The following is a 16870-nucleotide window of genomic DNA, read 5'->3' as shown; positions in this document are numbered from 1 at the left end:
GGATTTAAAAGAGTTTTTGGGGCTTTTAAAAGAGCAAAGTGGGCTCAGGGGACACCTTTCCCCTCAGGGAGACAAGATTTGGGGTTCCCCCCCCATTGGGTTAACTTTGCATCAAGAGCTGCAAAAATTCTGTAGAGATTCTCAGTCATTCCAGCTCATGATTGTCCCAAAGGTGCTCTTTTTATTATTATTATTATTATTATTCAGGAGGTAACTGAGGGAAAAAAATCAACTGAAAAAAAAATTGGCCAAGATGTATCCCAATTTATCACCTAACTGGTTGGAGGTGTAACTATAAATCCGGAACATTCTACCACATGTGGTGGAGGTGCCCCATCACAAGGAAGTATGGGTGTCCAATTCAAAAATGGTTGGAAGAAATTACAAAGCAAAAAAAAAAAAAAAGATTTGAAACCTGAATTGTTTTTAATTAGGAATACTGGACGACCCGAAAATGAACAAAAACCTTCAATACATTATATTGCACATACTTACCGCGGCAAGAATCACGGTTCGCAAAAAATTGGAAACAAAAAAAAAAAGTACCGTCAGACGAAACTGTAATTAGGAAAATTCTAGAATGCGCAGGGATGGATAAAATGACAATGGAGTTGAAAGAGAGAGAGGATTCGGAATATTATGAAATATGGAATAAAATCACTATCTGATTCTCTGGTTTCATCCCCAAACCCCCATAACTTTAACCTTAGACTGTTGACCTCACCCCATTCCTAAGAGGTCTGTAAGGGTGTGCATAAGCGCACCAACGTGCCTACCATCTCTGTCCTACTGTCCCCATTATTCGTATCCATTTCATATATTCATAATCATGTTTATACTTATATCTGTTATACATATTTGATAAATAAATAAAATAAACTGGACATTCTTGGGTTTTTTTTTCCTGTTGAAGACGTTTCGCTTCTCATCCCAGAAGCTTCTTCAGCTCTGACTTCTGTTCGCCACTATCCCGAAGAAGCTTCTGGGATGAGAAGCAAAACATCTTCAAAAGAAAAGAAAAAAAAACAAACAAACCAGAAAGTCCAGTTGCCCTCTGAAAAAGCACCTTTGGGACAGCTGCAAAAATCCATCTCAGGTGAAAGGCGAAATCCAGCATCTTCCTCGGCTGAATTCGGGCTATTCCTGTTGAATGTCTGCCTGCTCGGAAAAATCCAGTTCTTCCTTTAAAATGTTAAAAGGGTGTCTGGGCCGACCTGATTTCCCAGCATTTTTTGCAATTATTCATCTCCTGGCCCATCTTATTTATTTTATTCTTGACTAGATCATTTTACTGTTAGTCTGAGCTACTTGTTTGTTTATTGTTTTTAGCTTGTTTTCCGGTTGTTGTTTTTTCTTGTGGTTTTGGACGTGGCCCAGAATAAGTTGGGCAGCCAATACTTTTAAATAAACAAGCGAGCGAGCAAATAAATAAAGATTTCCGCCCGGGCTTCCTCCCTTCCCTCAGCCTTCTTAGAGTTGGAGGCAATGGCTTCATTGCAGAATAACAGAGTTGGAAGGGACCTTAAGAGGTCTTCTAGTCCAACCAACTGCCCAGACCATTCTGGACAAATGGTTGTCCAGTGTCTTTTTAAAAAAAACTTATAGACTGGGTGAAAATAGACTTAATAGTAGTAATTGTGAGAGAGATCTTGGCGTCTTAGTGGACAACCAATTAAATATGAGACAACAGTGTGCGGCGGCAGCCAAAAAACCCAATGCAATCCTAAATTGCATCTAACAGAGGGATACAATCAAGATCAAGTGAGGTACTAATACCAGTCTATAAAGTAAGTAAGACACACCTAGAATATTGCATCCAGTTTTGGTCACCACACTATAAAAAAGATGTTGAGACTCTAGAAAGAGTGCAGAGAAGAGCAACCAATATGATTAAGGGACTAGAGGCTAAAACATATGAAGAATGGTTACAGGAATAGGGTATGGCTAGTCTATTGAAGTGAAGTGAAGTGAAGTGAAGTGAAGTGAAGTGAAAAGAGAAGAGGAAAGGAAAGGAAGAGAGGAGAGGAGAGGAGAGGAGAGGAGAGGAGAGGAGAGGAGAGGAGAGGAGAGGAGAGGAGAAATGAAGAGGAAAGAGAAGAGGAAAGGAAGAGAAGAGAAGAGAGAAGAGGAAAGGAAAGGAAAGGAAAGGAAGAGAAGAGAAGAGAAGAGAAGAGAAGAGAGAAGAGAAGAGGAAAGGAAGGGAAGAGAAGAGAAGAGGAAAGGAAGAGAAGAGAAGAGAAGAGAAGAGAAGAGAAGAGAAGAGAAGAGAAGGAAAAGACCAGGGGAGACAGGATAGCAATGCTCCAATATTTGAGGAGCTGCCACAGAGAGGAGGGGGTCAACCTGTTTTCCAAAGCACCCAACGGCCAGACAAGGAATAATGGATGGAAACTGAACAAGGAGAGAACAAGGAAATAAGGAGAAATTTTTTAACAGTGAGAACAATCAACCAATGGAACAGCTTTGCCTTTGGAAGTTGTGGGAGCTTCATCATTTGAGACTTTCAAGAAGAGACTGGACTGCTATCTGTCAGAAAGGGTGTAGGATCTCCTGCTTGGGCAGGGGGTTGGACTAGATGACCTACAAGGTCCCTTCCAACTCTGTTAATCTGTTAAAAAACCTCCAATGTCAGAGCACCGGTACCATCTGAAAGCCACCCCGTTCTACGCTAGAGTTTCTCCCAAACCAGGCTGAGTGTCAAGCCTTCCCACACCGTTGCCCTTGGAGAAACCAGGCTGGCACCGAAACGAGCATTGCAGTTAAAAGTTCAGAGAAGAAACACGTCTGCCTCGGCTGGCCGCTTTGATCTCGCAACCATCCCTTGGCACGTCAAGACATCTTCCGGGCTGTGCATCTGGAAAGACTCCCAACCGGCCCTTTGCCTGTTGCCTTTGCAACCCTGAAGCTTTTTGAGCTGAGTAAGCCTCTTAGGAAAGTGTGTCTTTCAGACGCCACTTCTCTCTTTTCCCCCCTCCTTAAAGCAGACTCTGGGCAGCCTGAGCTGCCCCCACATCTGGGCAGCATTAGCCCAGCCCCTGACCTGTCAAAGAACAGGCTGCTGCTGCTTTTGCAGCGAGTTTGCAGTGAGTTAAGACTGATTTCCTGGATGGCGTGAGAGAAAGGAACCGAGGAAGATCGCTGCACATCCAGCTGCAGGAGACGGGTAAGGGGAACAACGACAAAAAAATACTTTTTTCCTTCTGTAAAAACTTCTGAAGTTTAAGTTTTGTTTAAGAAACCCGTCAGTCATTCAGACCTTTTTTTCAGAAGGGGTGGTACGGTTAAAATCAGAAGCTATTGGATAGTCGGAACATTTGGGTTAAGATAATATAGTTAATTGGTTTCTACTAATATGTTGAATTGTATTATTGGGAATAGTTGATAAAAGAATCATTGGTGATTAGAAGAAGAGAATTTAAGGAAATAATTGGGGATTGTACTATGTTATATGAATCTAAATTTAAGGATTCAAATTTTAAGGAGGGAAAAGAAAAATTGAGCTACAATAGGATGAGAAGTTAAGATGAAGGGTAATATTGGTTTCTTAAAATTAAAGAGAATAAATGCTATGAGAAAAATTGAACATATAAAATTGTGTTAAAGATGAACAAACATCTGTACAAATTAAAGACCGGGCCAATATTCTATTCAGAAAAGATATATGTTTGTTTGTGTGTTTAAAAAAAAAAAAAAAAACTTTACACACACAAAAAAGAAGATGCTATTGGGGTATTGTGGATGGAAGCTTAAGAAAAAGGGAAAGCCAACCTAAAATTAAAAGAGAAATTTCCCAGGGTCTTATGAAAAAAAAATACAATATATCACAGCAGCAAGAATATTGGAAAAATAACAATATACCAACCGAAGATAATTTGATCAGAAAAGTTTTGGAAAAATGTTCAGAAATGGACAAGCTTAACAAAGGAGATACAAGAAAAAGAGGAAACAGAATATATTATACAGTGTGGGAGAAATGATAGGAGTGGTTAGAGGAGAGAGATAAAAGGCAAGGAAAGATCAAATAAGGAAGATATAGGAGTAGAAATGTAATAACAAATAAGAGGAAACAGAAAAAATGTAGATTGTAGAAATGAAATTGTGTACACTGTTATTTATATGTATATATGTAAATAAATTAATATTAGGATTGTATGCGTAAAGGATAGATTGAAATAAGGGTGAAAATATGGATAAGTAAGAAATGTTTTACCGATGCGAAATGGTTGGAAAGAAAAAAATGTTAAAGATTCTTTTTTGTTTTTTTAAAAAAATGTTTAATAAAAATATTTTTTTAAAAAAAAAAGAGAGAGAGAAATTTCCTGTCAGTGAGAACACAATTAACCAGTGGAACGACTTGCCACCAGAAGTTGTGGGTGCTCCATCACTGGAGGTTTTTTAAGAAGAGATTGGATAACCATTTGTCTGGAATGATGTAGGGTCTCCAGCTTGAGCAGAGGGTTGGAAGAAGAAGACCTCCAAGATCCCTTCCAACTCGGTTATTCTATATTCTGTAAGGCTCCCTGATCTGGTGATGCTGGTTAGAGAATTATGTGATATTATTAGTGTGAGTTTGGTGGGTGTTACCCATTTAAGACATGCGGATGTGTAGTGATGCTGAATGGGTTTATCACCTTGGATTAGACAGCGCTGGAGTCTTTGTTTCTCCTTTCCCCATCTTAGATTCTCTAAATGTCCGATACAATCCATTAAAGGGCTTTTGTGTCCAGACAGACTGATTTATTTATGTAATGGAACAAAAGGATGTTCCTTCCAAGAGAGTTTCGCAATGCAGCTTAATATGAGCTTTGCGGTGAACAGTAAAATACTCTGTTACTCACAGTAAGGCAATAAGAAGGAGCAACTTTAAAAAAAAAACAATGGAAGCAAAAATCAGTTATGTCTACTAAAGCAGATCAAATGCTTTGTTGGAAAACAAGTATGCTTAGAATTGTGTTCTCTGCCCTGGTCCTCACCAACGATCCCAGAATTTAGGCAAAGTTGGATCTACCTAACTGAAAAAGTGGATTTAATATTTTTATGGAGCATTCTCTCTTTGGATAATAAAGTGAATCGTGACCTATTGTATTTAGCTTTTTTCTTTCTTTCTTTTGAGCTTCTGCCAATTAATTTTCCTTGCATAGGAGAAGCCCTTTCAAACTGCCTTAGCCTAAGGTGGGGAAACATCACACCTTCCTCTTGACATGCAGGTATTTATTTAATGCAATTGCTTGCGTGCTGTCTCCTTAAGCATAGAGTAAGCATGTGCTTTAACTTGCAGTAGTGGTCTACCCTTTGGGTGGATCACTCTTAGGTCCTCAGTGGGTTTCCTACTTTCTCCGGAGGAGATCAGCTTGACACTAGCTATAATCTTCCACTTATCTGGAGTCTCTCCCGCAAAACTTGTTGGGATTTGTTTTCAATACCCACCGAGCCAAGTCCTGAAATTCAGAACTTGAAAAGGTAAAATACTAAAAACTTCGGGGAAAGATTCTTGGTTTTGCAAGGACTGGAGGCTAAAACGTATAAAGAACGGTTGCTGGAATTTGGGTATGTCTAGTTCAGGGATCTGCAACGATAAACACTCAAAGAGCCATTTGGACCCGTTTCCCACAGAAAAGAAAACACCGGGAGCCACAAAAACCTTCCCGTGCCTGACTATTTCTTGAGCAGCCACAAAACTAGCATATATTAAACGTTCTGTTTTCTTCTGAAACTTTTCTTTTCTTGGATTTATCCATGGTTGGCCTACTGGGGGTTGAAAAGCTCAATAAATCGCGTGCCAGCGGGTGTCACACATTGGCGGTTGTGACACATATTTTGAGTGCCAGGGCACCGCAGCAGAGGGGTGAAAGAGCCACCTGCGGCTCCAGAGTTGCAGGTTGCTGACCCCTGGTCTAGTTTAATGAAAAGAAGGACTAGAGATGACATGATAGCAGTCTTCCAATATCTCAGGGGCTGCCACAAAGAAGAGAGAGTCAAGCTATTCTCCAAAGCACCTGAGGGCAGGACAAGAAGCAATGGGTGGAAACTAATCAACTTAGAACTAAGGAGAAATTTCCTGACAGTTAGAACAATTAATCAGTGGAACAACTTGCCTCCAGAAATTGTGAATGCTCCAACACTGGAAATTTTTAAGAGGATGTTGGATAACCATTTGTCTGAAGTGGTGTAGGGTTTCCTGCCTAAGCAGGGGGTTGGACTAGAAGACCTCCAAGGTCCCTTCCAACTCTGTTATTCTATATTCTGTAAATCTCCCTGATCTGGTGATGCTGGTTAGAGAATTATGTGATATTTTCCAACTCTGTCATTCTACATTCTAGCACGTCTCCTCCCCTTCTCCCACAAGAAACATAGCCTCTGTGCAGACGGAATTTACATCTTTTACACAGCCATTCTCCTTGCCTCTCTCTTGTACTAACCTCAAGCCTTTTTTCCCCCTCGGTTTTAGATTGAATTACCAACCACAAAGGCATGCTGGTATTTCTCTGCTGGCTTCAACCTTCCTCTTGAATGCAGCGATGTTTCAAGAGGCATTGCTCGTCTTCCTGCTTCTCTGGCCCACCTTGGTAGTCTCTACCTGGCATGAAGGTGAGTACTGACAAACCTCAACTGCGGAGGGAGATGGATGACTACAGCAGAACAATGTCTAATCCGCAATAACACATTCAGATCAATTCTGGTGCTGTTCCTGTTATATTAGAGAGGCACCATCTTTAAGGCTGAGAAACTTCCTAACAGTGTGGACAATTACCGTATTTTTCGGAGTATAAGACACACCTTTTTCCCATAAAAAAGAGGGCGAAAATCTGGGTGCGTCTTATACTCTGAATGTAAACTTGCCCAGCTTCTCAAACAGAGGTTTCCAAGGCTGAAAAAAGCATCAGAAAAGAAGCTTCAGAAAAGAAGCCTCCAAACAGAGCTTCAGAAAAAAAGCCTCCCAAACAGAGCTTCAGAGGCTTTTTTCTGAAGCTCTGTTTCAGAGGCTTTCAGAGGCAGGAAAGAAAGTTTTTTCTGAAATGGAGTTTCAGAAGTTTCAGAGGCAGAAAAAAAAAAGCAAAAAAAAGCAAGGCACAGAGCTCAGAACCAAGGAACCTGTTGCTAAAATTCACCTCTGAGAACAGCTGATTGGGGGTATTGGGAGGCCCATCCACCTGCCAATCAGCTTTTTTCTTATTTTCCTCCCCAAAAACTAAGGTGCGTCTTATACTCCAAAAAATACGGTAACCAGTGGAATGACTTGCCTTCAGAAATCATGGGTGCTCCATCACTGGAGGTTTTCAAGAAGAGACTGGATAGCCATTTCTCTGGTTTGGTATAGGGCCTCCTGTTTGAGCAGAGGGTTGTACTAGAAGACCTCCAAGAGGGGTGAAATGCTACTAGTTTAGGCTGGTTCGCCCAAACCGGTAGTAAAAAAATGCTACTGGTCCATCGAACCAGTAGTAAAAAAAGTTTTTAGAAAAAGTTCCGAAGATCAGCTGAGTGACGTGTGATCGTCGGAACCTTTTTTTTTTTTTTTTAACTTTTTAAAGCATTTTTAACTACCGGTTCTCTGGAACCGGTAGTAAAAATTGCTTTAAAAAAGTTTTTTAAAAGGTTCCCAAGCTCGCGCCACAGCTGATTTCCCCCTCCAGCTGTTCTACTTACCTTCCCAAGTCTCCTTTTAGTGCGTACTGTGCATGCATGCCTGCAAGTGCGCGCTTGGCACGCAGCATGTATGCACAGCCAGCGAACTGGTAGTACCACTGGTTTCACCACTGCCTCCAAGGTCCCTTCCAACTCTGTTATTTATTTATTTATTGGTTCGATTTATATGCCGCCCTTCTCCGGAGACTCAGGGTGGCTTACAATGCGTTAAGCAATAGCCTTCATACTTTTGTATATACCTGCTTAGTAGGGCTTTCGGCCCCCGCAAGCGGTGTTCTTTTTTATAAAAAGTCAGCTTATTGCCCCCACAATCCGGGTCCTCATTTTACCTTACCTCGGAAGGATAGAAGGCTGAATCAACCTTGAGCCTGGTGAGATTTGAACTCGCAGTAATTGCAGGCAGCTGGCAGCTAAGTGCTACTTTAACAGCACTTTAGTCCGCTGCTCCACCAAGGCTCTGTCCTCTGTAGCTGATCCTAGGATCAAATCACACATACGGTCTATTGAATGGACAGTTATTTTAATATGGCCATTGAATCAGTTACAGGATGAGTAGAACATTGTAGCGGGAAACTGAAATGTACCTGAACCCTTTCTGCAAAATCCTTTCAACTCTGTTATTCTGTTAAGGCTGCAAATGCAGAGACCCAAGGATGGAGAAAGTGGATCACGTGTGATCCTTCATCTCATTTCTGCAACTTCACCTACCCACCCCCATCCCCCAAGCCTCTTAAAATAACATTATTGATAATGGAACAGCAGTGCTTTTTTTTTTTTTGGTTGTTTGGGGCCTGGTGAAAACTTATTGCGATGTCATTTTAACAAAGCATGGTTTAAACAAATCCCAGCTCAGCAGGATGTGCAAATCCAGGCATATATAAATAAAGTGACCATATGGTAGTTTCTCCCTGCTGGATAAGAGGATGGGTCAAGATTAATGGAAATGAATCAGTTGTCTGACTTTATAATGGGGCAGGGGGTATCTATATAAAAGCCAAATACCACTCACTCATCACGAAATCTCCAGAACAGTAAAGCCTACAAACTTGAAATTTGGCACATATGTTCCTTTTGGCTTCTAGGTGCTCGCTAAGAAAGGATTTTTCAAAATGAATATCAGATCATTATCATTTCATATGCAGTATTATATTCACACGCTCTGATGCTAAGGAGTTAAACGTTCTACTCCCCCTCCCCACCTGAAAGGAACTCTGTCCCAACTGTCAGTTGCCTTATATTAACATGCTCTGATGCTAAGGAGTTAGACATTCTACTCCCCCTCCCCACCTGAAAGGAACTTTTTCCTAACTGCCAGTTGCCTTATATTAACACGCTCTGATGCTAAGGAGTTAGACATTCCAATCCCCCTCCCCACCTGAAAAGAACTCTGTCCCAACTGCCAGTTGCCTTATATTAACATGTCCCTGATGCTACGGAGTTACACATTCTACATTAAGTTTCAGGCTTTAAGTGTCAATTTATCATGCCCAATCACATAGTTTCGTAGCGAAGAACAGGCGTCCAGTTAGTATTGCTAGATGACCCAACTCTGCCTGGCCTGCAAAGATCACACACTACCTGGAGAATACCTTGGATGGATTTCTGCTCCAAAAGAGGCAATCAAAGAAACTCAAGAAGTTAGAATGTGCGGAAATGAATAGATTAACTTTAAGAATAAAAGATAGAGAGGAATCGATGTATTTCAGGACATGGGGAAGATTTTATGAGTGGTTAGTAAAGAAATATGAATTAAAAATGATAGATAAATGAGGGAGATAATAGAAAAGTAAATGACGGAGAGATCAAAAAAGAAATAGAAATCTAGATGACACCAGAGAAAATTGAAAAGGGGGGGGGAAGAAAGAAGAGTATAAGAATAATGTACAATTATGATGATTGATTGATTGATTGATTGATTGATTGATTTGTTGGGACTTGTATGCCGCCCTATCTCCACAGGACTCAGGGCGGCTCATAACCATTAAAACAGAACAGATGATAATATTGATAGATAGAATAAATTTGAAAAGAAATTGAAAGAAAGTATATATGATTAGAATATAGGAAGTGCTCGAATACCAAACAAGAAGAATATTATATAGCAAAGAAAATAGAAAGGAGAGGGGAGGAGAGGGGAGGAAGAGGAGAGGGAGTGAGAGGAAAGGAAGAAAGGGAAAAGGAGAGGAAGGAAGGACAGGGGACAGAAGTAAGAGAGAAGGTCAGAAAGGGGGAAAGAAGAGAGGAGTGGGGGAAAGGAAGGGGAAGTAAGGAGGGAGGAGAGGAGGAAGGAGAAAGTAGCAGAGGAGAGGAGGTTGGGAAGGAAAAGAAAGGAGAAGAAGAAGCCTTGTTGTGAAAAGAGAGAAGAAAAGATAGAACAGCAACTCTGAATGTAATTAAAATGTCTTATTTTAATGCTTTCTTTAAGGAAAATATATACATATATGATTAATTATGTATAAGAAAATGTACATTTTATATTATGTGTATAAAAAAAAACCTGAAAAAACTTTTCAAAAGAAAAAAGAAACTCGAGAAGTTAAGCAATGGAAGGATAGCTTTGAATAGGCATCATTTATTCTTTAGCCCCCAAACTAAACCTGGAATTCTACTCTGACAGGGTAAGAGAAACAAACACACATAAGCCTATGGGACTGGGGCTATCCCTTGAGATGAGTAAATACAGTTCTTCCCACACCACAGCTTTCCTGTGGTCGCAGGAACAGATTCTATATTTTTGTAAAAGTTTCCATGCCTCGCTTCAGGCCAATGAGAGAGTTTTTGGCAAATGGTCAGTCTACAGCAGTTAGACACCACCAAGTCAGGGAGAGGGGGAATCAATCATTTTTTTCCCCCTTCCTTAGCAAATTTTGCCTGTGTGCCTTATTAAAAATCCATCCATTGCTTGGTCACCACAGCTAACGAGCAAATATTTTCGGGAGCACTTTTCTTCCCTCTTCAATGGATTGCAAGGTTTTGGAAACATTGCTGCTGATTTGCTTGGCTCCGTGCGCATGAGAATTAAAAGATCATGCCTCTCTTTTAAGCCCCGGTTTTCTAGACTAAGAAGGGGTTTGCTGGGTCAAAGCAGCTCCATCATCCTCCGGCAGACAAGCTGGGCTCTTCTGATTAACAGAGGGCTGATTAAATGATGCTTAATCAACTCACCGAATAATCAGATTAAGCTTTTCCTACCACCGTAGAATTCAGCGGAAACTCTGCCAAGTCTGTGGGGTAGCAAGAGCTTTTCACTGTCCCAAATTCTGAAGAAGCTTCTTCGATGAGAAGCCAAACGTCTTCAAATAAAAACCAGGAAGTCCAGGTGCCTCTTGAAAAAGCACCTTTGGGACAGTCATGACCTGGATGATGGAGAATCTCCATAGACATTGGAGAGCCACTGTTTTCACTAAAGAGCACACTTATTGCAAAAATGCCACCTGATCATTGTCAACACACCTTTAAACTAGTCTCAGATCTAGCCGAGTATTTGTCCCTTTCATTGACTAGATTTTTTGGGGGGGGGGGAATGTTCTGCCTTCCTCAGTGACTCAGTCAACCCTTGAGAACATAAGGGATGGCATCACTGCACCAGTTGTTGTTATTTGCGAAGTCGTGTCCGACCCATCGCGACCCCTTGGACAACGTTCCTCCAGGCCTTCCTGTCCTCTACCATCCTCTGGAGTCCATTTAAGCTCACACCGACTGCTTCAGTGACTTCCATCCATTCACCTCCTTCTCTGCCGTCCCCTTCTTCTTTTGCCCTCAATCGTTCCCAGCATTAGGCTCTTCTCCAGTGAGTCCTTCCTTCTCATTAGGTGGCCAAAGTATTTGAGTTTCATCTTCAGGATCTGGCTTTCTAAAGAGCAGTCAGGGTTGATCTCCTCTAGGACTAACTGGTTTGATCACTGCACCAGTAGCGGTGAATAAAATCTATGTGGTGAGAGCAGAATTTGCCAGCACCGTCTCTCTGTGTTGGGGGACACCCCTATCCTTTTCCTGCCATTTGGGGGGGGGGGGTGTTGACTTTTGTGTCCTCTTCTCAGCCAAAGTTGTGTTACAAACAGCTGATGGTCTGCTGGCATCGCAGGCTTACTCTGTTCATTCCAATCTTAAGAAAAAGATCTTGCTTTTGACTCTGTCCAACTCAGCCCCGCACATAGCTTCCAAGACTAAGCTGGAGCCAAAGAGGAGAGACCAATTTCTGCATTCCACAGAGTGGACTCTGTGACAACTGTATTTATGAATTCTACAAACACAACGACTGCATTTGTCAAGAAGGCTGACTCAACCCTTTCCTTGCTGGTAAAGCAGACATTAGACATTCCCTTGAGGCTAGTGGCCTGGAAATTGGATACTCGAGGAATTTTAAGTGGGGAAACGAACTAGCCATGCACTTTCTAAGATCTTTGATCCGCGTAGGTAGTGTCTAGAGTAGAACTTTCTCTTCATCTCTCTCTGCTTCATCTGCTCCTCTCTTCCAGCCGTGGAGAACCTCATAGCCAGAACAAGCTAGAAAAACAAAACGGCCCATTCCAGTCATTCCCCAAACAATCAAATAATACTTGTATTCCAATGAAGCAAGATGGCATGTTCTTGAGAGTTTACAAACCTTTTTTATTTTTAACTGGTTTGAGTAACATGCTTTGTAGCTATTGTAGCTCTCACCCTAGGGTTTGTGGCATCCAGCCCACACTCAGCCTCAGCGTCCCTCCACTTAGGAGCACAATGAGACTCTCAAAGCAAGCCAAACATCTGGCATTTGGCTTAACACACACACACAGTTTCGGGGTTATAGCAAAAAATAAAACGTGCCTCATTTCAATCACGTGTAGCTAAAATTAGATGAAAAGGCACAGGCCCACTTGCAAGAGGGAATCGTAAGGACTCGGAAAATAGAACCAGCCCAGAAACCCTTGCAGGTGATATTACTATCAAAAAAAAAAAAATTCTAGAGTGTGCAGAGATGGACAGGTTAACCCTAAAAATTAAAGGAAAAGAAGATTTGGATTATTTTATAACATGGGAAACTATTTCTGTTGTTGTTGTTAGTTGCGAAGTCGTGTACGACCCATCGCGACCCCATGGACAACATTCCTCCAGGCCTTCCTGTCCTCTACCATCCTCTGGAGTCCATTTAAGCTCACGCCGACTGCTTCAGTGACTCCATCCAGCCACCTCGTTCTCTGTCGTCCCCTTTTTCTTTTGCCCTCAATCGTTCCCAGCATTAGGCTCTTCTCCAGTGAGTCCTTCCTTCTCATTAGGTGGCCAAAAGATTTGAGTTTCATCTTCAGGATCTGGCCTTCTGAAGAGCAGTCAGGGTTGATCTCCTCTAGGACTGACTGGTTGGATCGTCTTGCAGTCCAAGGGACTCGCAGGAGTCTTCTCCAGCACCAGAGTTCAAAGGCCTCAATTCTTTGGCACACATCCTTCCTTATGGTCCCACTCTCAGAGCCATACATTGCAACTGGGAAAACCATAGCCTTGACTATATGCACTTTTGTTGGCAAAATGTCTCTGCTTTTTAGTATTCTGTCTAGATTTACCATAGCTTTCCTCCCCAGGAGCAAGTGCCATTTAATTTCTTGGCTGCAGTCCCCATCTGTGGTCATCTTGGAGCCCAGGAAAATAAAATCTGTCACTACCTCCATTTCTTCCCCATCTATTTGCCAGGAGGGAACTATTGTACAAATGGTTAAATGACAAATATTGAGGTTAGAGAAGTGGAATTGGATGAAATATGGTCTACGTGAGAAAGAAAAACCGATGAGTTATTGTTTTGATGGTTATATAATCGATACTTTGATGGAAGACAGCATATGTTGTAAAGATGATTGATATTTTTGCATACTTGTTTATACATTACCGCATATTTGTTTATATATATATATGATTGTAGTGATGATGATTCTGTTTGTATGTTAACACCATGGACACCTAGAGAACGCACTGTAGAAATGGAATGTATGATAGAAAACAGTAAAAAATATTTTTTAAAAAGAAAGAAAATAGAACCAGCCATGGAGAGAATGAACTGCATTGTGCGGAATGGGAAAGTAACCCAAAGAAAACCTCATCTCATTGGGTTTAAATCAGTGGTGAAATCCAATTTTTTTTACTACTGGTTCTGTGGGAATGACTTGGTGAGTGTGGTGTGGCTTGGTGGGCGTGGCTGGGGAAGGATACTGCAAAATCTCCATTCCCACCTCACTCCAGGGGAAAGATATTGCAAAATCCTCATTCCCTCCCCACTCCTGGGGGAAGGATATTGCAAAATCTCCATTCCCACCCCACTGCAGGGGAAGGATATTGCAAAATCTCCATTCCCACCCCACTCTGGGTCCAGCCATTCACCTGCTGCCCGCCATGTCGCTCACCTTGTTGTGTCACTGCCGCATTACCAGCTGTTCCATTAAAGTGAATGGGACGGTCAGTGAGTCAACAGCGGGTCAGAGGAGGAGCCCCTGCGGGACAGAGATGCCAGTTGCTCTTTAAAAATTATGATTTAAATTGAGTTGATTTAAATCAGGTCTTTTTACTAGTGATTTAAATCACGATTGAAATCGTGATTGAAATCGACTTGATTGAAATCAAATCCACCCTGCATTCCAGTGACACCGATCCCCAGCAGCACTTAATTAACCATACATGGCTATTGGACATGGACAATTTTGAGGAAGATCTTGTGCTAGGTTTTATGGATTCCCTTTCTCCCCCAGGGTCTAGATATTCCACTGAAGAAAGTCAAACTGAAGACGTGTACCATACGGAAGCCTCCAGTGACCCTGCTCCAGATTATCAAGGTACCCAACTGCCATTCTGAGCTTCATTGTTCCAAGACCCTAGCAGGATCAGATCTGGTCCTTCCACCTCATTGGAGTGTACATTCATTTCTCAATCTGAGGTCATCAGGAGATCATTGTATTTCAAGGGATTAAATTGCAGGTAGACTTGGCCATTTCAAGCTCTTTGCACCATTGCTCTAGATGGTATTGTCATCAAGGAGATCTATTTAGGCTCTTGAAAACGTGAAGCTGGCCTTTCTTTTTGTTTTGTTTTTATTGAATTTATATACCGCCCTACTCCCGAAGGACTCAGGGCGGTGAACGGCCATAGAATAAAACATATAAATACAAAATTTAAAATAAGATAAAACGAATTAAATACTTTGGCTGAACAAATTTAAAACCCCAATAATTTAAAACCAAATTTAACATTTCCATTTAAAAAGGGGAAAGACTTAGGTCAGGCCAGCTTGATGAAATAAGAAAGTCTTGAGCGCGCGACGAAAGGTGCGCAGATCCGGGATCCTCCGTATCTCCGGGGGGGGAGCTCGTTCCAGATCGTAGGTGCCCCGACGGAGAAGGCTCTCCCCCTAGGGGCCGCCAGTCGACATTGTTTGGCCGACGGCACCCGGAGGAGCCCCTCTCTATGGGAGCGTACTGGTCGGTGGGAGGCTATTGGTAGTAGCAGGCGGTCCTGTAAATAACCAGGTCCTAAGCCATGGAGCGCTCTAAAGGTGATAACCAAAACCTTGAAGCGAACTCGGAAGACCACTGGGAGCCAGTGGAGCTCGCGCAGGAGAGGTGTTACATGGGAGCGCCTTATCTTTAAGTTTACAATGTTGGGGCGACTTTCTCCTATAGCTGTTGATGATGTAAGTTCTCACTTGGAATTTCCTTCTTGGAAGACTAGTACAGGACTTGCTCAGAACCACCATAAGTAGACTTCCTTCCTTCCCTTGGATCAGGGGTGTAAAACTCAATTTCATTGAGGGCCGCATTAGGGTTGTGTTTGACCTTGGGGGGGGAATTGGGGTGTGTGGCCAAGGCGGGCGTGGCCAACTCAACCTAACTCGTGTAGGAGGCACCTGTGGAGGCCTGAGTGCTCTGCCAGTGAATACAGGCTCCCAAGTTCTGTTTTCGGTTGCAACAGCTTCCTGCAACCTTCTCCAGCAAAAACAGCTGGGGGGGAGGGCTGCCCGCTGCCCTCCTGAACTCCATTTTTGCTGGCAGAGGCACCGTGGTTCGGTCCTTCATTGTTTCCAGGATAGACCAGATCTTCCCCGTGGGCCTTGAGTTTGACATCTCTGCCCTAGATTAAACCCCCCTGGCCAACCATGGCATCCTGTGGGGACCATCAGTAGCTACAATTTGTGGCTGAAAAGCTCCCGCAGAAAAGTAGAACTGATCTTCAGAGGAGAAATTAATAATCCAGACAAAAGTCATTTACTGTGGTTCCCAAATTCAAAATGAAATGTCCAATTAGGGACAGATGGTTGGGGAAATGTTAAAGCTATGGCCAATTCTTTAGATCTTTGTTTTCAGACCAGGGGACATTTTTAAAGAAGAATGAGAGAAATCTGTTAAGCAGGCAAGGAGCACCTTCCACTTATCACTACGTTACAACACACAGTCTCCACATATTGTAATCAGGAGTTTGCTCCTTGATTAGCTATAGCCATGATTCATAGACTCGGTCAAATCCATCATCTCCTCTTGCAGGAATTTCCTGTCAGAATAGACCATAAGCTAATAAAGTGCAAGGAAATAATGATCATGACAATCCTTCCTCTCTTTTTCTAGTGATATGGTAAAACCATTATCTATCACTTGTATATACAGTACATCCGGCCCTTTCCCATTTTCGTTCCATCCATAAATTGCAATGAAACGAAGCTACACCAGAGGTGGGTTTCAACAGGTTCTGACCAGTTCTGGAGAACCGGTAGCGGAAATTTTGAGTAGTTTGGAGGACCGGTAAATACCACCTCTGGCTGGCCCTACCCCCATCTATTCTCTGCCTCCCGAGTCCCAGCTGATCGGGAGGAAATGGGGATTTTGCAGTAACCTTCCCCTGCCACACTCAAGCCATGCCCACCAAGCCATGCCACGCCCACCAAGCCACACCCACAGAACCGGTAGTAAAAAATTTTGAAACCCACCACTGAGCTACACCATACAAATAATGAACCAAACGACAATCCGTTATAATGTTAATTGACAACATTGGACACAATGGACCTACACCGAGTAAGAATGCACGATTTGGCCATCACTGTAAAGAAAACCTTGTTTTTCAGCTCCATCTTTTTGTCAAAGCTGGAGCAGAGTCACTAATAGTTCTACAGAAGCAAGTGATGCCTGAGACCATAAGAGATCTTCTATACGGTCCTTTCTTTCTCCCCCCCCCCCCGCACCCTTAGTTCCTCGGTGGTGTCACCCGCTAATTA

General features: G+C 42.4%; 1 protein-coding gene across 6 annotated transcripts in view; it reads left to right on the top strand.

Moving 5' to 3' along the window:
• Window positions 1–2641: 2641 nt before the first annotated feature.
• The window catches only part of SRPX2 (sushi repeat containing protein X-linked 2), a 24651-nt gene continuing 10422 nt past the window's right edge, over window positions 2642–16870 (top strand). The window contains exons 1-5 of one of the 6 annotated variants that reach the window (XM_034416666.3): window positions 3043–3163; window positions 5142–5207; window positions 6449–6588; window positions 14358–14441; window positions 16844–16870. The exon at window positions 16844–16870 is cut by the window's right edge and continues 165 nt beyond it. In XM_034416666.3, the coding sequence (XP_034272557.2) occupies window positions 6519–6588; window positions 14358–14441; window positions 16844–16870 (181 nt within the window). In that variant the 5' untranslated portion in view covers window positions 3043–3163; window positions 5142–5207; window positions 6449–6518. Of the gene's footprint in view, window positions 3164–4304; window positions 4511–5141; window positions 5208–6448; window positions 6589–14357; window positions 14442–16843 lie in introns of those variants that run through there. The other 5 variants (XM_034416665.3, XM_087877479.1, XM_034416667.3 and 2 more) reach the window with 5 other exon arrangements.

This window comes from Pantherophis guttatus, chromosome 12 (assembly GCF_059756535.1).
Source record: "Pantherophis guttatus breed Tessera chromosome 12, ASM5975653v1, whole genome shotgun sequence".
Classification (NCBI taxonomy): domain Eukaryota; kingdom Metazoa; phylum Chordata; class Lepidosauria; order Squamata; family Colubridae; genus Pantherophis; species Pantherophis guttatus.
This window is presented reverse-complemented; position numbering and strand designations above follow the sequence as displayed.